General features: G+C 33.2%; 3 protein-coding genes across 3 annotated transcripts; all 3 read left to right on the top strand.

Moving 5' to 3' along the window:
- The first annotated feature begins 838 nt into the window (after positions 1 to 838).
- On the top strand, positions 839 to 4,058 carry Mcm2 (DNA replication licensing factor Mcm2). The gene is made up of 6 exons (XM_040722758.2): positions 839 to 1,012; positions 1,079 to 1,416; positions 1,475 to 2,859; positions 2,908 to 3,434; positions 3,489 to 3,827; positions 3,887 to 4,058. Exons 1-6 carry the CDS (start codon positions 1,007 to 1,009, stop codon positions 3,995 to 3,997), a joined length of 2,706 nt encoding a protein of 901 aa, XP_040578692.1. The 5' UTR covers positions 839 to 1,006; the 3' UTR covers positions 3,998 to 4,058.
- Positions 4,059 to 4,115: 57 nt separating this feature from the next.
- Positions 4,116 to 5,970, top strand: LOC121127419 (UDP-N-acetylhexosamine pyrophosphorylase-like protein 1). Its single transcript, XM_040722759.2, has 2 exons — positions 4,116 to 4,531; positions 4,589 to 5,970. Exons 1-2 carry the CDS (start codon positions 4,365 to 4,367, stop codon positions 5,835 to 5,837), a joined length of 1,416 nt encoding a protein of 471 aa, XP_040578693.1. The 5' UTR covers positions 4,116 to 4,364; the 3' UTR covers positions 5,838 to 5,970.
- Positions 5,971 to 14,436: 8,466 nt separating this feature from the next.
- Positions 14,437 to 22,737, top strand: LOC121128293 (tubulin beta-4A chain-like). Its single transcript, XM_040723873.2, has 4 exons — positions 14,437 to 14,833; positions 15,593 to 15,720; positions 20,947 to 21,209; positions 22,103 to 22,737. Exons 1-4 carry the CDS (start codon positions 14,437 to 14,439, stop codon positions 22,653 to 22,655), a joined length of 1,341 nt encoding a protein of 446 aa, XP_040579807.1. The 3' UTR covers positions 22,656 to 22,737.
- Positions 22,738 to 24,348: the final 1,611 nt, after the last annotated feature.

The following is a 24,348-nucleotide window of genomic DNA, read 5'->3' as shown; positions in this document are numbered from 1 at the left end:
CCTATTGGTATCTGTCAGAGGTAGGAAAAACTATGTACTTATACTACAAGAAATATAAAAATACTTTAAAGTATACTTTATATCCAGTGAATAAATGGATATGACTTACAATTCCAAGAGTCGTGAGTCTTAGATACTAATACCAAGTCGAACCGACTTCTCTTCAAAATATGAAATTTTTGTGGCATGTATAAAATCTCAATATTTCGACATTTTGATAGAAATCATCCATAACGTAACTTCAATACCCTATGATCTTGGGATAAATGCTAGGGAGTTATATGTCTGGATATAATATAATTAACTTATGACTGTTTTCCATCTAACATCATCAATGTCCGCTAAAATTAGCAAAAGAGAAATTCAAATGCTTTTATTTTATCTGATTAAAACAACAGGAGACAGAAAGGAAGAAATAAATTGTAGACATGAAATAGCAGAAATAATTAGTTTAGTTTATATTATTAGTGAGAATGATTGCCTATGAATGATCGAATGAGGATTTTGTCTGATTAAATAAATATGTATATATATTATGATTTATGTATGAATTATTGGAATGTGGATAGTACAACTTGCATCCCAATCAAAACCTTTAATTTTTGATATCATTATTGATGATCACAATTGGAAATTTTCGATTACCTTGGTGCATATTGTCTTACCAATTAATAAATTAGGAATCGTACATTAATAGTTAATACTCAATACTGTATTTACGTACATCGTAAATCATCATAATTCATATGTTTATAAAGAATAAGCTCTCTCTCTATTACTATAATATACCCTTGAACCAATAAGAATCCTCTGACTGAAAGGGAGAAAATGCGCGCTCGGCTAAAAGTTAGCCAATCATACAGTAGGACTTATTCTACATAGTTTATTATTAAAAAAGTCTATTCCCGCCAATTTTAGACTATATTATTTTGTCATCAGTACATAATATAGTGGTTAATACAACCCCGGATTTAATTTAACCCAGTGAGGGATAGTCCCAAAGAGAATGTCGGTAAGTTTTGGTGGATTGGACTTCTTATGGATGCGTTGGTATTAAGTATTATTTGTATTTGAGCAGGATCGTGCAACTTCACCGAGTGTAGGAATGTCTGAGGATATTCCTGAAACTTCTTCCATGCGAGGTGGTCGAAGTCGGCGGACATCATTGGCTTCCAGCCCCGGGCGAGACCTCCCAGCCTTTGAGAATGAGGATGATCTCTTGGGAGATGGTGCCCAGGATCCAGAGGAGGAGGAGGAGGAGGGAGAAGAATTGTTTGGAGAGAACATGGAGGCGGACTATCGTGCCATGCCGGCTCTGGACGCTTATGACACACGTGTCTTGGATGATGATGACTACGACGCTCTCTCTGAAGGAGATCGGCAGGATGCGGAGTCGGCCATGCGCCAAAGAGACCGGTAAGGGGATCCAGGTGAAGGAAGTTGAATTCCTCATTCCTTTTGTTGTTTGTGTCAGGGAGGAAGGGCGAAGAGGTCGACTGAGAAGAGGACTCCTCTACGGGGACTCTGACTCTGAGGAAGATGAGCCCAAAAGAAGACGTAAACTGGCCCAGATGGCCGCTGAAGATGAAGACACGAGTATGGGAACACAGGATATGATTGAGTCCATCGAGAATCTTGAGGATACGAGGGGAAGATCTGTGCGAGAGCATGTGTCTACCATTGGTCCTCGTACTGAATGTTATAATCGCTTCAAAAATTTCTTGAGAACTTACATTGATGCCAGAGGACACAATCTCTACAAGGAAAAAGTGCGTACGATGTGTGAAGAAAATAGATCCTCCTTTGAGGTGGATTATAATGTGCTGGCATCGGAATGTCAAGTCTTGGCTTATTTCCTACCTGAAGCCCCTACTGAGATGCTTCAAATTTTTGACGAAGCAGCCAAGGATGTTGTGTTGAGTATGTTTCCTCAATATGAACGTATTTCCAAGGAGATTCATATTAGGATATCCGATCTTCCTCTTGTTGAAGAAATCAGATCACTTAGACAATTGCATTTAAATCAGTTGATTCGTACTTCAGGGGTTGTCACTTCTTCAACAGGGGTTCTTCCACAACTCTCCGTCATTAAGTATGATTGTAATAAGTGTAGTTATGTGCTTGGTCCCTTTGTTCAGCATCAAAATCAAGAAGTGAAGCCTGGAACTTGTCCTGAGTGTCAGAGTCAAGGGCCATTCCAAGTCAACATGGAGCAAACATTGTACAAAAATTACCAACGCATTAAGATTCAAGAAAGCCCTGGAAGGGTATCAGCTGGGCGTCTACCCAGATCTAAAGATGCCATTCTATTGGGGGATTTATGTGATACTTGTAAGCCTGGAGACGATATTGAATTGACAGGTGTCTATACCAATAATTATGATGGATCTTTAAATACTGCTCAAGGATTCCCTGTTTTTGCAACAGTTATTCTGGCCAATCATATTTTACGAAAAGATTCGTCCAATGCAACTCGAAACTTAACCGACGAAGACATTAAATCTATCATGTCATTGAGCAAAGACGAAAGAGTAGGAGAGAGACTTATGGCTTCTATTGCTCCATCCATCTATGGTCATGAAAACATCAAAAGAGCCCTTGGACTTACACTTTTTGGTGGTACTGTGAAAGATAAGCAGGAGAAGCATAAAGTGAGAGGTGACCTCAACGTTTTACTTTGTGGTGACCCTGGAACTGCAAAGTCTCAGTTCTTGAAATCTATTGAAAAATTAGCTCCTCGAGCCGTCTTTACGACAGGTCAGGGAGCATCTGCTGTTGGGTTAACGGCATACGTACAACGTTCACCCGTATCTAGAGAATGGACATTAGAGGCCGGAGCTCTTGTTCTTGCTGACAAAGGTAGGAATATACTCAATGTCTTATGATTTTATTATACATTTTTTTCAGGAGTTTGCCTCATTGATGAGTTTGATAAAATGAATGACCAAGATCGTACATCAATTCATGAAGCTATGGAACAACAAACGATCTCTATTTCCAAGGCTGGAATCGTTACTACTCTGAGGGCTAGATGCTCGGTTATCGCAGCATCCAATCCCATTGGTGGACGTTACGACCCCTCAATGACATTTAGCGAAAACGTGGATTTAACAGATCCCATTCTATCCCGTTTCGATATTTTGTGTGTTGTACGGGACACAGTCGATCCCGTGATAGATGAACATCTTGCTCAATTTGTTGTTGGATCTCACATGAGAAACCATCCATTGGCTGATGAGAAAGACATCTCGACATTTGAAAAAGTTGAACAATCACTGGCCTCATCCACTAATTTATCTGGTGTCGAAAAGATTCCCCTCGATATTTTGAAAAAATATATTTTATACGCTAGGGATCGAGTTCATCCTAAATTGCATCAAATGGATCAAGATAAAGTGGCTAAAATGTATACAAATTTAAGAAAGGAATCAATGGTGAGATTTTGAGTTACGGTTATTGATATGATGGATCTTATACATATATTCTAGGCAACTGGCAGCGTAGCAATCACTGTTCGCCACATTGAATCAGTAATTCGTATTGCGGAAGCTCATGCTAAAATGCACCTTCGGGAGTTTGTACATGAGGATGACGTGAATATGGCCATTAGAGTCATGTTGGAATCCTTTATTGATACTCAAAAGTATTCTGTTATGAAAACCATGAAGAGAAGATTTGCAAACTATCTTTCATATAAGAAAGATAATAACGAACTGCTTTTATTTATTCTTCGACAACTCACTCAAGAGACTGCTATGTATATGAGAAACCGATATGGAACCGAACAGGATACGATCGAAATATCGGAGAGTGATCTTTTAGAAAAGGTTTGTCTCATAATATATTGACGAATTTTAAATCCCCACATCACACCTCTTTCTTTTAGGCTCGACATATTAACATCAAGGACCTTCAACCATTTTTCTCAAGTGCGCTTTTTAAAACAAATAATTTTATTCATGACAGCTCAAGAAAACTTATTATTCAACAACTCTAAATATTTTTTGTAATTTTTATGATTTTAAATAATAGAATAGATACATTTTTTAAGTGGCTTATATGGAAGTTTTCTTTTATCTACATACGTAATACAAATATTATTTTATTTAGAAAGCAGGGGAGTTTTTATTATTGAAATTTCTTATTGCACCATTTCTCTCTTGCGAGCTGTGAGTCTCGTAAATAGCTGCAATCGGTATATTTTGACTAGCAATTATCACTGGTGTGTAAAATGCTATAATTTTAACATAACGTGTCACATTTTCCATCTTGGTGGCAAGTGGCAACGTTGTGGACGAAGAGAAGTAATAATTATTAATTAAGGACGACAAAACAAATTAGTTAATCAGAAATCGTTGGAAGGAATGGAGGCTCTGCAAGTTAAACTAAAATGTTTTAATCAGGAACATCTGCTTCAATACGTAGATCAATGTGACGAATCAGAAAGGTTAGCCTTATTTAAAGACATCGAGTCAATTGATTTGGAGGACGTGTGTAACGATATAGAAATCGCATTAACACCCAACAATAGGTTAGTAATTTGGTTTCTGAATTTATATTCATACGTGACTAATGATCTTAATTAAAGTGATGACAGCCTTGAAGTCGATCCTTGTATTGAGCAAATTCCTGCAGAGGATAGAGGTTCATATAATTTGACAGATCCTGATAAATTAGAAAATTATAGAAACTTGGGTTTGAAGTCAATTGGAATGGGAAAAGTTGGTGTGATTTTATTAGCAGGTGGTCAAGGCACTCGATTAGGTGTTGCATATCCTAAAGGAATGTATGATGTCGGATTACCCTCGGGAAAAAGCTTGTTTCAAATACAAATGGAAAGGATTAGAAGACTTGAAGAATTATCTGGGGGATCTGGGCAAATTTGTATATATATAATGACGAGTAGTCATACACTTAAGCCCACGGAAGAATTTTTTATCAATAAAGACTATTTTGGATTAAGACCTGAAAATGTGGTATTTTTTGAACAACAAATGATTCCTTGCTTTGATTTTGATGGAAAAATCATTTTGGAGAATAAAAATAAAATATCACGAGCTCCAAATGGAAATGGAGGACTCTATTTCGCTCTCAGAGATGAAGGAATTCTGGAACACATGAGAAAGCGAGGAATCGAATATATTCACACTTACTGCGTTGATAACATATTAGTTAAAATTGCTGACCCTTACTTCATAGGTTACTGCATTGATTCTGGTGTTGAAGTGGGTAACAAAGTAGTAAAGAAAGAGGTTCCTAATGAGGCTGTCGGTGTTGTTTGTCGGCTGAGAGGGAAGTATCATGTGATTGAATATTCTGAGATATCAACTGAACTTTCCGAGCTGAAGGATGAAAAAACTGGAGACTTGATTTATAACGCTGCAAATATATGCAATCATTTTTTTACATTAAAATTCCTTCAACGTATCTGCTGTCCGTCTGAAAATTTGATCAAGAAACTAAGACAGCACAATGCCAAAAAGAAAATTCCTTATTATGATGGAAATGTAACAGTAAAACCTACATCAAACACTGGCATAAAATTGGAAAGATTTGTATTTGATGTCTTTGAGTTCACTGAACGATTAGGAGTATGGGATGTTCCTAGAGAAGACGAAATTAGTCCTCTTAAAAATTCAGAAAACGCTCCTAAAGATAATCCAAAAACAGCACGAGAAGCTTTGTATAATCTTCATCGGAAGTACATTGAGACAGCGGGTGGCACATTTACTAATTCCGGACCTGTTGAAATATCTCCTCTCGTATCTTATGACGGAGAAGAATTGGAGAAAAGGGTGAAACGTGTGGCTTTTACTTGTCCAATTGAATTGAAATAATAGATAATGATGCATTTTATAAGACTGGAAAGTTTGTTACCTCTGATCAAGCATTGGTTTTCCATAGATTGATATTCATTTTTGTAATTAAAAATATAAAGGCAATATAGATTATGATTTTTTACCCATGAAACATTTTTTTTTATTTGAACATTATTTTTTCATAGCTACAGCACGGATAATAATAGGTTGGGGAAAAGTAATTTCGTATTTTTCACCTAATAACACTTCTAATAGAGCATTGAAATAATCATCCGATTTAAGCCAAGTATGCCCCGTTCTGTTCGATAACTTATTGCCAAAGAGAATCCAACTTCATAATGCCCTTCTCGTAGAAGCCCTAGACAACCAATTTTCACAGGCCTCTTTTGAGGCCAAATTTATATCCCAAGCGCATTAGCCATAAACAAGAACAGGTGGTCGTCACTTAGTGCCAGGTCCGGACTGTTGGATGGATGCAAAATAACTTTTCATCCGAGCTTCTGGCACGTCGTCAAAGATGTGTTGAGTCTGGCGTTGTCTTGATGATGTCTTGTTGTCTCCTATTCATCAATATTGGCCACTTCTGTTCGACCGCCAGCTTCAAACGGTCGAGTTCTTCATAATAGTGGGAAGAATTTAGCGGGAGAGAAAATCGTAAATATTCTTGGTCGCTTTCGATGGGTTTTTCCCTTTCAGATTGTAAAAATGTGAAACATGGGGGATTTCTTCTTTTGAGATCTCTGTAATCGACTCACTATAACTCACGACTGAACCGGCCAAGCGCAATAATGTCCAAAAACCGTTTGTGGTATACACTTACGCTATGATTGACTATATTCTAAATTTCAAAAGACACTCAATTACATATTATTATGTATGTCGTTATTTATATTGTATCTCGCAGCCTTTAATCAAAAAAGAAACAAAAAAAGGTCACAAAATCATTGTTAATAGCTAACTAATTATTTTAAGCAATTCTTTGAAATCTTAAAAAAATGTTTTTGAGAAAAAAATGAGAGATTTACTCAAAAAACTCAAAATCAAAGTAAATATATGTTTAAGAGTTTTTTAAAGTAAACTTTAAAATTATTATCAAACTAATCATTTTAAAATAATGAATTTGCCCTTCAAAATAAAGTGTAAACTTCAGATCGCATTTGTACAAGATAATGTAGTAAGTTTCATTAAAATAATTTGAAATATGGATCTTTGAATCAATAATAATGTAATTAATTTATAACGATGATTATGTATTTATATGTTAGCTGACGAGTAAAAAGGAATAGAAAACTTCATACAGACTTTGTCAATTATTCATTTTATCCCCAATTCATTAATTTAGAAGGATCAAAATAATATAATTTTAAGTAATTACATTTAATTGAACCAGGAGTTTTTATAGTTGCATGTATTTGCTCATGGAGTTGAATGGATTTATAATTGGAATAAGTTTTATTCAAATAATATGAAATATTTCCCATTAATGTTGCATTAATAATGTAATTAATTCACTGGGATGAAGAATATTCTTATATTTGGTGCCGAAACAAAACCAATTGGAAACATCAGTCAGACTGTATCAATTTTCTATGAGCTTAAAAGGATCAAAATAATGTAATTTTTAGTAACAAAGTACATCTAATTCTTATGATGAATTATTATGGTTGGCAAGTGAGCTGTTAGTTAGCAGTCACATGTATTTGCACATGGAGTAGCTTTGGAACGCAGAACATACGTATATTTATCTATGATTTGAATTTGTAGGTGCAGATTCGAAGCCAGGATCTTTAAATATAATAAATCAACCTCAAGAAACTATTCTAATCATACTCCAGAAATTAAATTTAAATTATCAGTCCCTAAAATTGTGTTAATTAAAACTACACACATCTAAAAATAAATTATTCTTAATTTATTTTTTTGTTATCTTGGCTCTAAATCTAAATTATGCAACTCCAAATCCATTTGACAAATTGTGGCTATAACTCGATCCTACCGACTTTATGTGTTAATCACTTTAGTATCCAAAGATCAATTGAAGAATAATATTTAATATCTTATTAATTATTTGAATGAAACGTATTACATAATGATCTTGTATAAACACGAATTGAAGTTGATACTTTATTTGACGGACAAATTCATCATATTAAATAATAAGTTTAATATTATTTTGAACATTTACGTTAGAAACCCCTTTAATATAAATTTACCTTGAATTTAACTTTAATACATTCAGTCCAGCTATCAGTTTTTGCTCAGAGTACAAATTTTTGGGATTTCAAATATTATTCCAAAATAAAAGAGTGGCTTAAAATACCACGTGATATTGAGATAAAACTACAACTAATTTTATAGCCTTATAATTGTACAAAGTTCATATGAGTTGACTAAGTAGAATTTATCGTCAAAAATTATGTCTTTCGCCACAACAAGGTTGCGTGATTTGAGTTTGTGCTTCTCCAGATGGTATTAAAACTCATTGATATATTGTTCGGACCTGGCCTGGTAAGTAAAAGATGCCTTTGGTAAGATGGGTTTGAATAACAAAAAAGGAGTGAGATTTTCATTCAGTTTAATAAGAAATGAAGTAATGAACTGAAAGAAATAAGCAAATGAGCGCCTGAACGGAAATATTCAGAAATGAGCAAAGGAATGGATAAAGTATGAATTGTAACTACAAATAATTAAGTATACTTAATTAACAAACTTATGAACGTTCAAGTAAAAATAATTTTGTGAAAAGAAACGGACTGCATATAATTTGAAAATTATGCATCAAATTATCCCAAATTTTTATATTTTTTTATTCATTACATTATGAATTAGTAAATTCCGGGATATTTAGAATTTTTTTTCATCGCGATCCTCCGAAATATTATCACATGTACATAGTGTTGCAAAGAGGTTTATGGAAACATTGCTTCTATAAATTTCAAAATGGTAGGTTATGTGATTTTGAAATGTTCCGTAAACATTTAAAGGACAATACTGGGACTAATAAAAGATTAGTCCCAGGACAATGCTATGAGTTCTACTAATATTTGGAGTAAACCAAGGGTCAATCACTTAACCTCATGTAGAGGATGTGTATTTTTAATGGTTCCAAATCAAATGGCAAAACCTAAGTGCCTTTGCACAATATTAGTCCATTTTTATTATTTCATTCATTTTTTCATTGAATATTATGAATTAATTTTGCCTTTTAGCATATTTAGTATTTGTTTTTGACGGGCTGATTCATAGATATTCATCATTACAAGTATTATTAATATTTGATGTGACAATTATGAAATTGTCACCTCACAGTATATTGTATATTTTTTGAATATATGATAAGCCAAAAATACGTTTAAAAAACTAAATAATAGCACCGCAATTATATTGCATATATATGCCGGAAAATTTATGATTTTTTATTGGTGCAACTCCATTTTGTATATGATTTAATGTATAAAATTATTTTATTAAGTATTATTACACAAAATATAATTTAAAAAGATTTGATAAAGTGTTTCAAAAATGGTTTGTTGTTTTTATATGTAAAACAATTGCAATTTAATTACTGCTTTACAAAATGATCGGGGGGCATCTTCTAACAAAAAATACTTTGCAGGATTTACTTCTTAAAATTTAATTTTCTATTCCAACATTTCAATGATTATTACATAAATAAATAATAAGTGTGTATGAAGAAAATAGCAAAATAAGAATGTAAGAACCAAAGTTAATAATTTTTTATTAAGCTCAGCAAAATAAGCAAATATGAAACCATTAAACTAGCTACATCTTAGTGTGAATGTGAAGAGGTAATTTATAATTACCTCTTATCACAGATAGAATGTATTTTTACAACTACACTACTAATTATGCTATTATTATATAAAACAAAATTAATAATAATTTTGAGTAATGCATTGAAGATGGCACGGACACAATATTGTTTAATATAATATTATGAATCAATTAATCATCATTCAAGCCTTTGAACCTCTCTTTCTTAATTCTCTATTAAGATTTACCTTATATATATTGTACATCCTTTGCCAAAAAAAATGACTACTAGCTTTAACGGACACAATTTTCGATCTAAACTTTATTTTGGTATTTTTTTTTGTAACTGACTTGTAGACAAATGTTAAAGGTAATATCTGTATCACTCTCCGATTGAAACACTTACACTACGCATGGTTTTTTAAAATCAAAAATACTTACATTTCAGATCAAAAATATTGGCTTGGTAGAAGAAACATTAATTGTAGCACGTGACTTCATATAGATTTTCTTATGCTGTTGAAATAACAATCGAGTAATATTGTACAAAGTCAATTAGATTTTGCCATCTGATTTTTAACCATAAAAAATACAATACCTAAAATCTTTTCTGTTCATAAGTTAATACTCTAATCATTACATACCAAGCTTTTGAGTACATTGAAGATCCCTTCGACCCCTCTTTTCCCCATCACATATATATATTTTAATCCTTATAATTCTAGATAAAGATTACTTTTCTTACTACAGTTATTTTAATTATAACTTTAGCCAATAAATCGCGTTTTTTTTTGTGCGATGCCTCTAATCAACGACCGGGATGTTTTTTTTTAATATTAGAAGGGGTCCATGATTCTCAAGGAAGCAGCTGTGCTAGAATTTATTGTATCATTCGAATATAATATAATTGCAATGAAATAGCACACGATAATATTGTCTTGAAATGAAATTACTCACAATCATCTTGCTTACAATGATATTGCTTAACGATTATATTACCCACATATATTTTCTCTCACAATGATAATGTACACCACAATTTTACCAACGATATTGCACCAAGGATTTTGTCTGCAATCTTTTTACAAGAATCATTTTACAGGACACACCTCAGGAGTAGTGGCATAGAAGAAATTGGGAAAATTAACTCTTTTTATTATTCAAAGTGTAGATTATTAGATCTTTAACGAATTTATAACTTTCTGTATCTTATTATCCAAATAGTTTAGCAACCAAAAGTTAAATGAGACAAAAAAATTTAATATATTTTTATAATTACTTAACGTCTTTAAGCAATTGTTTAAAGTTTAATGGTGCTGACTTTGGGTTTTATTTTAATATTTGTCTCTTTCGTAGTTCAATGTTTTAAAAATATTGTAAATATTTTTGTATGTTCGTATTTGAGATTGAGAGTCTGAGAGTCCTCTGTATTACTTTTCATCTTTCACGCACGAGTTGTTACTTTATACTTATAAGTTATTTGTTCTCTCTGAAGGAATATAAGAAACATTAGAATCGCTTGAAAAAAACAACAACAACATATATTCACGTAGCAACTACAAAAAGCCGGGTCGAAAAGAAACATGAAAAAAGATATTCTTTAATCGTCTGTTGACAACTTTTTCCCTACTTGGGGTGTTATACTTGGTAGAATAGCCATCACAATGTGATCTATTAAGACTCAGCCATTTTGACTTTCACGTGGCCCTCTTCCATTATAACATTATTTTTATCTATGAATATTTCTGTCTTTGGCCTCCAAAATTAAAAATTCCCATAGAAAGTTTCCATGTTTGAAAATTTCCCAAAATTTTGTAACTCTACTTACATGTACTATGAGATAAAGTAGTATAAACAAAAAATATATTGAGTGTAGGTCAGTAAAACGTGGACTGTTAATTAATATTTATTTTCCTCATTACCATAAAAAGGTTTAGTGATTATTTTTTGATATTCTATTTCCGCCGTCCTTTTTACATAAACAAACTAATAATACTCATAATCATGAGCGAGCAACAAGCAAATAGGCCGCGCATCTCAGATCTCCTAGATGCTGGAGTTGATGTGATGAAGATTACGTACATTATTAAGTGTTCTAGGAGCATGGTTTTTAAGTTATCTAAGATGAAAAAAAAAAAAAAAAAATGGAGAAGACCATGCACGATGTCATAAAGTGGAGGGCATAGTTTAAAGAGGGATACGAAGTTCTTAATTAAGAAAGGCTTGATTTGATGGAATCATGAAAAGAAAACTGAAAACGAATTTGTGATATGTTTTAATACTATATACTATATATATTATACCAGTGAGGAGGACATGGCATACCGTTGCCTTTTTGGTTGTTGCTCCGACATTTTACAACTAGAGACACGAAATAAAAATAAAACTTTTTATTATGGCGTCAGTTGCCCTTAGGTTGCACAATGAAGCCTCGTAATAATAATTAAACAAATACGGATAAAATTGTAATTAAATGGTACTGCAAGTTTTGAGTCCCCACTTTGCTCATATCTTCAGGCAAATATTAGGTTGGGGAAAAAATAATTTCATATTTTCCTGCCCATTTTTTAAGACTATTATTGGTTGTATCGGATTATACGATAAGGCGTTGTAAAGGTGTGAGTGTATACTACACACGGTTTTTGACAGTATTGCACTTGGGCGGTTCAGCTGTGAATTACAGTGCGTCAAGTATGGAGATCTAGAAGTAAGAAATTCTACATATTTTACATTTTGAATACCTAAAAGAGAAAAACGGGGTTGGGTAATTCCAGAATGATGGACGTTACATTCAGAGAGAAATTTGGAATCTAAGCTTAACATTAACAAGCTATTGATTTGAATAAGAAAATGGAATATAAATATTTTAGTTACACATATCAGTATAAAGATAAGCCTGCAATATGAAATGTTTTGAACCTTTAGATATAAAGAGAAGTGAAAAAAAATATAGATATAGACAAGTTTTTTGTACTCACTGAACACATGATGAAAACTCTGGGAATTTATCTTTCAAAGACTAACATTGTAAAATATCATTTGTTAGGGAAGAGTTTGAGGTACTCAAAAATCATATTTAGAAAAACTTTTTTTATCCGATTAAAGAAAGAATCACAAAACATTGCCGTAAGGATGTGAAATTTTTGCGATATGGATGCTACACTTCTGAAATTGGCAAAAAACTATCATAAATAGGGCTTCAGACACATATGTTTAGCTTCAGTGACCCATTTACCAGTCTAGAGGGCTGATTCTTGTTTAGTTATATTGCTTGCCAGCCAAACAGAGAGAACGCAGCCTCTGCTGGAAGCTGCCAACTGTGGACTGTTCAGTTGGTGAAGAAAGTTATAGAGAGAGCTGCTGGTAAGTGACTATGCACATATCTAATGTATGCCTATCTTTTCATTCTTTCCTGCAGAATCAGGCAGAATCACACAGTTGTATCACACATACAACTATCAATCAAATATATATATCCTCACACATTACACCGTAACGCTCGGAAATAATAAAAAAACAACAACACCAGGATGACAATTGTTGCTAATATGTTATCTTTATAAAAGTTAGCTTTGCTCCGAAAGTTTGGTTGACATTGCTTTCAATATACATATTTTATGACAACTTTTCCTAAAAAACGTTATGTACGTTACATGAGTTGTCCCATAAACGGGCATCATAACAGCATGTTCCACCAGCCAATGGAAAGCCGCAAAGTACATCAGTGATTCACATATTGACACAACCTCCTTTCCTGATGAAAAGTAAGGATTGAAGACATCGCCGGTAGGATATTTTTTTCTTGCCATACTGTCCATTAAGAAAGTTATACAATTTTGTTCAGTGAAAAATAAATTCTTACAGTATTGAATCTCATCATTATAGTGTGAAAAACATGTATTTGCATGAATATTGTTATCAGATGTATTTTGTACTTCAAAATATTGACCTTGATGATACATTTTAAGCAGATTTTGTTGTTAGTATGGCAACTTTATTCATTCATGTTGAAGTTGACATTTGCAGTGAATTGCCCGGTTCGAAAGGGACCAAGAGAATGTACGTTTTACATATACGGGGCTCTTTCGGTTCGTGTCTGCACAACAGCAGTTCCATCGATTTTTTCCTTTGCTCCATTCTGCCCTCTACTGTGAACAAATCTACCGTTTGAACCTGGCTATCGAACAGAAGCAGACATAATTAGTGAATAGGAGACAACGAGACAACAACAGGCTGAAAACATCTTTGATGAAGAGCCAGAATTTCAAGGAGCTCAGACGGGAAGTTCTTATGCATCCACCCTACGGTCCGCACCTGGTATCAAGTGGCTACTAACTGTTCCTCTATATAGCCAATGCACTTGGAAGTTGGATTCTCGTTGGCAACAAGTTATCAAACAGAACAGGGCATACTTGGCTTAAATCGGATGATTGTAACACTTCTTATAAAGCATTAAAATAGAGCGAAAAATACTAAATGACTTTTCCCGCAACCTATTATCATCATTTAGGTCAAACATAAAATTTTTATTTGCATTTTACACAAATAACAATTACTTCGACTATGTTACTTGTTTTTAATGACTGAATTTTTGCTAAAAGATAATGATTATATATTTATTAAAAATCCTTGGAGTAGAAATGTTGCACAAGGCGTAGTATGAATAAATAATAGACTGAAGACTTTCAATAACACCTCATTATCTTAGAAAATTGAGAATGAGGAGTCGAAGGATTCATAATCAAATATTAACCATGTTATGTGTGTCATGGAATTGCTTTAGCCCTTCTCTCCCAAGCCTTTTTGTATTTATTCATTCCTTACTTGTTCAATAACATACTTCATGCCGCGAGAAATAGTGCAAGTCCAAGTTGGACAATGTGGAAATCAAATTGGAACGAAATTCTGGGAAAATATCATGTACGAGCACGGAATAACAAATGATGGAACTTTTAAGGGAACGTCCCAGCTTCAGTTGGAGAGGATCGAGGTATTTTTCGAGGAAATTCGAGAAGGTACTTATGTTCCTAGATGTGTACTAACGGATCTTGAACCTGGTTGTCTTGATTCTGTCAGAGCTTGTCCTCACGGAAGTGTTTTTAGACCAGATAATTTTATTTGTGGCCAATATGGAGCTGGTAATAATTGGGCTCGAGGACATTATACTGATGGCCCTGAATTATTGGATGAAATAATCGACTCTGTCCGCAGAGAAGCTGAGATTTGCGATTGTTTACAAGGTAACAGCTTACTCATTCTTTTATACATATAGGGTGGCCCATATATATTGGGAAAATCTTTAAAGACTTATAAGTTATAACGAATAAACTAGATGGGTTAGACCTATAATTTTTTTAGTTTTTGAAAGCTACATTCAATTATTCATAATGATGTCCGCCCCTCTTGATAACTTCGGGCATACGGCGCAATAAGCTTTGGTAGGTCTGACTGATCTCTTTGCAGATCCCGCCTTGCCATTGTACGGATAAAGGACTTCTTCAGGGCCTCCACAGACAAACGATACTTGACACACGTCTCATAATCAACCCTCCCCTAGAGATAGAAATCGAATGAGTTTGCAGGGTAAAAATCCGGGCTCCAAAAGTGAGGACATTTTCTAGCCAAGACATATTGCTCTTTTTTAGGCTTGTGGGGCGGTGCACTGTCTTTTTGGAGGGTGTAATTTTTTCCTTGGGCTATTCCATCCTAAGAATATAAATTAAGTGCAAAACTAGAACCATTACAATAGAAAAGCTGGATCAGCACAAAGTCGCCTGGGACTGCCAAAACTTCCAGTGACGTATGCCTGAGAGTATCATGAAAGGCAGATCTCATTATTATTAATTTAATGTCAATAAATGCAGCTTTTAAATAATGAAAAAATATGGTTTCACCCTATCTACATAATTCGTTCGTTATAAGCCTTTAAAGATTTTCCCAATGTATCTGGACCACCTGGTATATAGTGTACAATTCATCGGTTCAAAGTTTATATTTAGGCTTTCATTTAACTCATTCTCTTGGAGGAGGGACTGGCTCTGGAATGGGAACACTTATTCTAACGAAACTTCGCGAAGAGTTCCCAGATAGAATCATTTCTACGTTCTCGGTTCTACCATCTCCTAAGGTTACTGATTCTACTCATTCAGGGCCGCTGGAATTTTTCAAACATTGGAGGGGGGTTGTTTTTTGAAAAAAAAAAAAAAAAAAAGGAGACGAATAAAACTTCTCCATTTCCGACAGTATTCTAATTACATTATATATTATAATAACATGCAACAACATTTTTGTGCGTAGGCTCAAACCCACATTTATTATTGTTATTAAAGCCGTAGAACTGGATTATGCCCATTAAAACTTTCAACTTCTACAGGTTTGGCCTTTCAAGCCTTAAAAAAAAAATCAAGTTTTTAGGGTATAACTACAATTCATGGTTATATTTTTGCATGAAAGACCTATACAGATGAAAATCAAAGTAAATTACAAGTTGATACAAATTAATTATTTATTACTTTATCTTAATTTCAATGAATAAAAAATTTATATAGCCAATAAAAAATCGAGTAAAATGAAGGACATCACTTAGACGCGAATATTTTTTTTTCTTCTTCAAGTGCTTTACATCATATCTGATGTTTAAGAATAGACCTTAAATTTTAATTCAAAAAAAATTTTTTTTTTTATTTAAAACAGGTCGATTTTAATTGATTTTTGGTATATTTTGTTTTAATATTTATTAAGGATTTTTTATTAAATAAGATATTTAGGTTGCTTGACAATACATATGTCAGAATGTTATTACAGACAGGAAAATTGAATCGGTAATATATCTATCAATTAATCAATGATTTTGAATATGAGGCATCTATAAACTTATTTATTGTTAAAAACGCTTTAAGAGTTTAGATTCTTTTCCACAAAATATTATTGTAATTGATATTCAACACAACTTAACCACCTTATTTTATAAAAATTCATTAATAAATAAATATTAAAACAAAATAGACCAAAATCAATCAAAATCGACCTTTTTTAAATGCAATTTTGTTAAATTAAAATGTAAGGCTTATTTTAAAACTTCAGCTAGGATATAAAGGACTTGAAGAAATAATAAAAAAAAATATAAGCTTCTAAGTAAGGTCCTTCATTTTACTCGAATTTTTAGTGGTTATATAAATTTCTATTAATTGTAATCAACATAAATTAAAAATATATTTCATTTTTCAAATGCTAAATGTTTGTATCGATTTATTATTTATTTCATTTTCCTCTATATTGGTTTTTTATGTCAAAATATGGAACTGAATCGTAGCTATACCCTTAAAACTTGATTGAAAAAAAAGATTTTAAAAGCCAAACCTACATTTTTTGAAAGTTTTAATGGTCATATTCGTGTTCTATGCCTTAAATAATAATAATAATAACTAGTGGGGAAGAATTGGCTAACTACCAACTGATTTTCGGTTATTTTCTATTTTTCTTTCTGGACGAAAGGTTGTGTGATAGCATAAAAGTATAATAACAAGCCAATGAGTTATAATTATTGAGATAAAATACATAGAGTCAAGGTTAATTCCATAACGCGTGTGCTACTGAAGTTTGAATTCCACCACGCTTAAGTTAAGAATATTTGTGCAACTAATGGGAAACATAATATTTCTTATTAGAGAAGGGAAAATTCATTTTTAACAAACATATTTTTAATAGCTCTTTAAAAAATATGATTTGTTGACTGACGAGTTTGTTAGTGTCAAAGAAGTATTAAATATATACCCTCAGTGTATATATTTTTTTTGTTGGGGGTTTGGTTTTTGGAATTTTTTTGAGGTTTTTGGTTTATGGGTTCAAGACCCCTTAAAAAAATTACCATGCAAAAAAGTTTAATATTAAGTTTGTAGCCCTGAACAGAGTCGTGCAGTTCTCTTCACGCCAAATGTCGTGCCCTCGCGTCTTTGAACTATCTCATTTTGACAATTTCTACGCGCATATAGTGCGTAAAAGTGCTTCTGTGCCTAAGAAAAGGAAGTGGCTAACATTAGAACAAAAGTTTGATGTAATAAAGCTTCATGAAGAAGGTACATCACATGCCAAAATCTCACGTGATAAAAATATTTGTGAATAATCAGTTTGAACTTTTAAAAAAATCAATATGAAGCATCTTATTTATCGAAATCTTTAGCTAACAAAAGATACTGCAAAATGGTAAACATGAAGCAATTCTTATCGATATGGATAGAAAATTTGAATCAATAAATAATTTCAATCAGGGAAATGGAAATTCAAGCCAAAGCGACTGAAAAAAAAAATGAAGAACGGAGTAAAACTAGCTCAAATTTTAATGCAAGTTTTTGGCTGGTTTTATAATTTTAAAAATGGAAGTGGTTTTCACAATGTGCGCATTACTGAATAAATTACCAGTGCAGATACAGCAGCTACTATAAAATATCCTCATAAATTCTATGATATTATAGAAAATGCTGGATTTAAAGATGAACAAATATTCAATTCGACGAAACAGGATTATTTTGGGAAAAAAATGTCAACAAACACTTTTACATAATCTAGAACAACGTGGATTCACGCAGCATGGTATGGCCGTGTAACCAATTACCCACTTTGTGTTAGGCATTGCTGTACTTTTCTCCAATTTTGCTAATTTTCTCGCCCCTAATCGATCAAACAAATATAATAGTAATTGTACAAATCTAGCCACTTTGAGGGATCTTAAGTTCAATTTACTTTAATTTAATTCAAATATCAGCGTTTATCATTGGTATCAAGTAATATTAAATTCAGGTGTTATCCTTTATTTTGCTCTTAAAACCATTTGATAAAGTTTCATCAACGTTTATTGGAAATTTGTCCATTTTAAATAGTAAAAACAATTATGAAGCAATTTATGACGTCAATGAAAATACTCTAAAGAGCTGTAAATTGAAGCTACATACTGGTGGTGCACAATAATTTAAAAAAATCAGGTGGCAATTTGTACAACTTCCTCACTTAAGGGTCTTAAATCATAAGTACAACAGGTAAGTAAAAAAAGAAGCGAAAAAAACGTCATGAAAAATTTGTATTATGACGTCATTTCCCTTCCTTTTTTTTGTCTTACATATTTTTTAATGTATGTTTCCAGTAAAATACTTCAAAAGCGCTCCCTCTATTGTCTAAAAATGCGAAGGCGTGCACAGGATTATATATATCTATATATTTTGGGGAGGGGCTTGGTTTTTGTATTTTTTTGAAAAAAAATCCAAAAATTTTAATTTTTGGGAAATATTTAAAAAAATGTATTGCTGTTCAAATAAAATAAAGTTTAAAAACAAAATAAAAAAATTCAGTTATATACAAAAAATTAATTTTTTTTTTTAAAATTTTCTAAATCCACAGCTGTTCACATAAAATTAAATTTATTGGAAATCTGTAAAAATTCAAAAATCCACAACTGTGACATAAAATTTCAAATATTACACTTTCTTGTAAAAAACAAAATTTAGCATTTGGGGGGGGGGAGAAGGGTCTACAGCCCCTTCAGCCCATCTCGTGCAGACACCCCTGAAATATATTTACGTTCTATTGTTGGTTGTAAGTTGAGCAATGATTTGACATAAATAGCAAATAAGAAAAAGAAAACAATAAAACCCTTTCAAATTAAGCAGGCTGCCAACTGATGATAATATTAGTATTTTACATGCAGCCAGTTCCCAGTTCTAATAACACAATGGAACAAAATTCAGGTTTTGGAACGACTTCCTGTTGAAACTCACATTTATTTCTGCTATTTAAGCCGTAAAACATGAGATGACGATGAATATCTTCAACCGACATAGTTTGAGAGCCGTTTAACCCTTTTTGTATATATATATATATATAAAATAAAAAAACCGGTTATACAGTATAATTTTGATTCAGATCCATATTTCGACGCGAACGAACAAAATAGACGAAAATAATGTTAAACTCAATTGATATAAGCATTGCAGTATATGAAAGATTAATTAATTATTATGTTTTCTTTTTAAGTTGTAATATAGGTATGCCCACCTAAGGCGAAACATATAAAGTAGGGTGGGGCTTTACCCCCCTTAAATCAAGTGCTTTTTAATTTTTATTTTTTTCTTCAGGATTGAAATACTTACGGGAAAATAGGGGTAAAATATTTTTTTAAAGATTTATTTTCTCAAATTATGCAGCAGAGGAAAAAATTGAATTTTAATTCTTTGGTTTTTTGCCCTTTAAAAAATGTTTATAACGAGTGAAATACGTTTTTAAACAATAAATGAGGTAAAACGGATTTCAATTATCCGATATTGATAACCATCATTGGCAATCATAGCTTCAAGCTTGGACCTGAACTTCTGTTGGACAATTTCAATCAAGTTTTTGTGCAGGTTGCCTCAATTATCCATGTATACTGACTTGAGCTTTTCCTTGTAATTAAGTTTGACTCTTGAAAGCATAACCTTAAAACTCACAAAGCCAGCATAATCAAATAGTGACAGATACAGGATATTTAAACTTTTAAAATTGAAATAACCGAGTTTAATGTTTTCCTTATTATTCAGGATATAGTTAAATATGGTCCAGATTTACCTGAACGGCCCTGTACATTAAGTTCAGGATCTTCTTTGATCAGATGGTTCATAATGATCCTGTTCAATTCAAACTAATTGGCTAAACCTTTAGACAATCGCCCACTTTCTCGTTAATAGCCTCCTTGGCTGCAGTCATTACATTGCATATCCTTAATTGTTTTGTCCCAACTTTTTTCCGTGCCTTGGCAGTCTTACGTATGAATGTCATGTACATGCTTGCTCGGAAACAGCACAAATAAGACAATATTTATGTCGTATTTTGCCGCACGCGGAAAGTGAAAGAATTGTACTTCCAAGTTTATAATAGTACGATAATAAAGAGAATTAAAATATAATAAAATTTCGACAACTTACTCCTAAGTTTCTTATTTTGGCACTGCTTAAGCTAGACAGCAATCAAATAAAAATGAAAAAATGCAACAAAAATGTGTATCGCCTTAGACCGACACACACCTGCCACTTTAGCTTTAATATAAATCAATTAAAATACAAAATTTAAGAAAATATGAGCTTCTAAATGAGATATTTATCAAATTATATTAACTTTTATTTTCATCTATAGGGATTCTTTCAAGTCGAAATATGTATCTGAATCCTAGTTATATACTGCAAACGTGATTTTTTTAAAGGCTCTAAATCCCAAACTTAATTCGGTTGAAAGTGTAATCAATTATTCATAGAGGTTATCCCGTGGGATTGACGATATATATTTTGCTTTATGTGTTGAGCTAACATATTATACTCATTTTTTTTAACAGATATCTGAAAATGTCGTGGAGGCTTATAACGCACTTTTATCTTTACATCAACTCATTGAGAGTACAGATAGTACGTTTTGTATTGACAATGAGGCATTATATCACATTTCCTCTGCAACATTGAAGCTGGCATCTCCGACATTTGGAGATCTCAATCATCTTGTAGCTTCAGCAATGGCTGGAGTAACAACGTGTCTTCGATTTCCCGGACAACTTAACGCTGATCTAAGGAAGTTATCTACCAATATGATTCCATTTCCAAGGTTATATTCATAGCGAGTGGTCCATATAAATCTAAACACTTTGAATTTTAAAATTCAACAAGATATAATTCATTAATTAACAATAGAAGGGCAACAAAATTAATACAATAATTAGATAATTGTCTGAGCTTTCTTAATCATTAATGTAGTCATCCTTAACGGCAATGATGGCTTCCAGGCAGCGGCGTAAGGTCTGGAACCTGATGCAGATGTATTCCTCTCTAATGGAGTCAATGTCCTGGCTGACAGTGTCTTTGAGGGTCTCGTTGTTTGGATGACGGAACTTGCAGGGCTTCCTCTCGACATGTACCTAATATGTGTAGTCGAGGGTATTGGCATCAGGGCTGTAGGGGTGCCAAAAGTGTAAAAAAGAGTTTTAAAGAACTCAAAACACTTGCAACGGAGGGGATTTTTTTTTTTCATTGCTGATGTCAAAAGGGGCCTCTCCACCCTAAAACGTTCTTTCCACCCACTTTTTCTATAGCTCACTGGACAGGCTGGTGTGAAAGACCAAGATCTTTTGATTGGCCCATCATGGACTTGAGTATATTAACCTGGGCTGTTGTCATTAACTCATCCGAATCCAATTTACCCTTTTTGACAAATCCCTTCTTCCTCTCCAAAGTTTCATACATGCTAACGGCGTAAACAGTGTCCTGGAGACGCCCAACTGCTTGAAGTGCACGGATTGAAATTTTTCGATCACGTTCAAGTTTCATTTTCTCGACTTGACCATAAGATAGAGAGCTCAAGTTTTTATGCTTTAATATATCGAAATATGAATTAACATCAATCACTCAACCCACATTAATTATTGAATTAGTACGTGTTTTGATTTTAATGGACCACCTGTTATAGTTAATTTACTTTGATTTAAATTATATTCATTTCAGGCTTCACTTTTTCACCCCTGGCTTTGCACCCCTTACCTCAAGAGACAATGAGGCTTTCCATCGCCATCCCTCTATTTTAGAGTTAACACATCAACTGTTTCAGGCAAAAAATTCTATGACAGCATATAACCCATATTCTGGTCGTTATCTAACTGCAGCTATTGTGTTTAGAGGATCCAATCTTTCCACAGAGGATGTTGAGAGACGTCTTTACGATATTCAAGATAAAAATTCAAGCTTTTTTGTGGAATGGATTCCATCCAATATTAAAACAGCTGTATGTGATGTTCCTCCACGAGGACTGCAATCCGCTGCTACATTTATAGGGAATAATACAGCCATCAAGGATCGCTTTCGTCAACTCACCAAAGTCTTTTTAGCTATGTACAAGCGTAAAGCATTCTTACATTGGTATAAGAGCGAAGGGATGGACGACTTTGAGTTTTTAGAGGCGCATGAAAATATGAGAGACCTAATCACGGAGTATCAACAATATGAAGATGCCCCCATCTATGAAGGATTTGGAGATGATTCCAGTGAGGAGTCGGATTGACTCTTTGAATATTCGATCATTGTTTAAATTATAACACGGATTAGTCAATACAAAAATAAGAATCAAATGAGATACGCATATTTAAATATATAAATAATCTGCCAGTATAAATTTATTAATGTGTAAAGTTAGAGTTGTAAGTCTTAATTAATCTTTAGCGGCTGAGTTTTTTCCTAGTTGGAAATTTGAACAGTGTTTTTTTTATTTTCCACAAGCTATTATTATCATTTGTTAATTATTGAGGAGATAGCTTATGTTGTGTCGGTCTTTATTAAGGACTGAGGACCACAGTCCAGTCCAATCTAGTCCAATACCACTTGTTGGTCCTTGGAAAAGGTAAAATCGATCCCTTGTGACGTCATTAAGGGTGTTTTCCAAAAATTATATTACCCGATTACTACCTGGTGAAACCAATTTCAAACAAAAAAACAAACAGCAAAAATTGATTTGAATGATTTTTCTCAAGTTTAAAAATATTTTCTCAATATGGTTAGAAACTTAACGTGATTATGTAGAATTTAGAAATAACCTTTTTGCAACTTTATCTATGGAAAGTAATGAAATTGATAAACGTTGTTAGGTAGAAGGCAGTTTTAGGAAATACATTATTTCTTTACATATCATTGAGGAAAAAAACTATGAGAAAAATAAATAGATAAGAAAACAACATTTTTTGCCAAAATTCCTTTTTATTCATGAATACACTGTGCATTGTCTTGGTGAAATAACATCTTTTTATTCTTCAAATGATGCTTTTTCTGGGTAATTTCGGCCATCAAACGATCCAACAAACCGTTATAATAGTTGCTGTTGATTGTTTTTTGATGTTCCGAGTATTCAATGAATAAAATCCCCCCCGAATCCCCCCATATCCCAAAATACAGAGGCCATGACGTTCCCAGCCGATGTTTGAGTTTTTCGACGACTTTCTCCGAACGGCACACCACTCAGCGGACTGCCGTTTTGATTTTGGAGTAAAGTGGTGAATCCATGTTTCCTTCATTGTGATGTACCCAGGCAAAAACTCCTTATTATTTTGTATGAACATCTCCAAATAGCTCTTTGAATCATCTTCTTTTTGTTTCTTTTTTTGCCACTAACTTTTATCATTTTGAATAAATTTAGAAGTCGTACTTATTCTTAAAGTTGTTTTTTGAGACGCCCGTCACTTTATGATAAATAACTCAGCCCCTATCTAATCTCCTTGAGCTCCTGGGAAAATGGGATCCCTAGAGAGAAACCCTAGGTCTTGGACAATACACTTTTAAATTTGCCTTTAAAAATTATGTAGCATTCTGATTGGCCCTTGTCAACCAATCAGTGAATCAATTGACTTCTAGAAAATATTTATTAAACAGAGTAATTAAGCATTTCATCTTGATTATCAAAATGGCGAACATGAATCTGACGATTCAGGGGAGCTATTTCTCCCTTTCTCATCGAGGCAAGACTTTATCTTGGTGTATCCATGCAGACTGTTTATCGGACCTTAGAGGAGGGGACTGCTAAGGCTCTTGAAAGGGTTAGATCATGTACAGCAAGGCCACATGATATTGTGGAGCTTGTCAAAACTATCATTCAATACATTAATTATTTGAGGTCATGAAGACCTACAGAGAGGACTGGCGGCTGCAGCAAGACGGTGCTAGTTGTCACACCTTTAAAATCCTGCAAGGAATGGGGAGGACTTCTT

This window comes from Lepeophtheirus salmonis, chromosome 13 (assembly GCF_016086655.4).
Source record: "Lepeophtheirus salmonis chromosome 13, UVic_Lsal_1.4, whole genome shotgun sequence".
Taxonomy (NCBI): Eukaryota; Metazoa; Arthropoda; class Copepoda; order Siphonostomatoida; family Caligidae; genus Lepeophtheirus; species Lepeophtheirus salmonis.
This window is presented reverse-complemented; position numbering and strand designations above follow the sequence as displayed.

Coding starts and splice junctions, on each gene's coding strand:
- Mcm2 (XM_040722758.2), top strand. Junction 2,860..2,907: donor TCTTGTTCTTGCTGACAAAG/GTAGGAATATAC, acceptor CATTTTTTTCAG/GAGTTTGCCTCATTGATGAG. Junction 3,828..3,886: donor AGAGTGATCTTTTAGAAAAG/GTTTGTCTCATA, acceptor TCTTTCTTTTAG/GCTCGACATATTAACATCAA.
- LOC121127419 (XM_040722759.2), top strand. CDS start 4,365: ATGGAGGCTCTGCAAGTTAAACTAAAATGTTTTAATCAGGAACATCTG. Junction 4,532..4,588: donor GCATTAACACCCAACAATAG/GTTAGTAATTTG, acceptor TCTTAATTAAAG/TGATGACAGCCTTGAAGTCG.
- LOC121128293 (XM_040723873.2), top strand. CDS start 14,437: ATGCCGCGAGAAATAGTGCAAGTCCAAGTTGGACAATGTGGAAATCAA. Junction 15,721..20,946: donor CGGTTCTACCATCTCCTAAG/GTTACTGATTCT, acceptor TTTTTTTAACAG/ATATCTGAAAATGTCGTGGA. Junction 21,210..22,102: donor AATATGATTCCATTTCCAAG/GTTATATTCATA, acceptor TATTCATTTCAG/GCTTCACTTTTTCACCCCTG.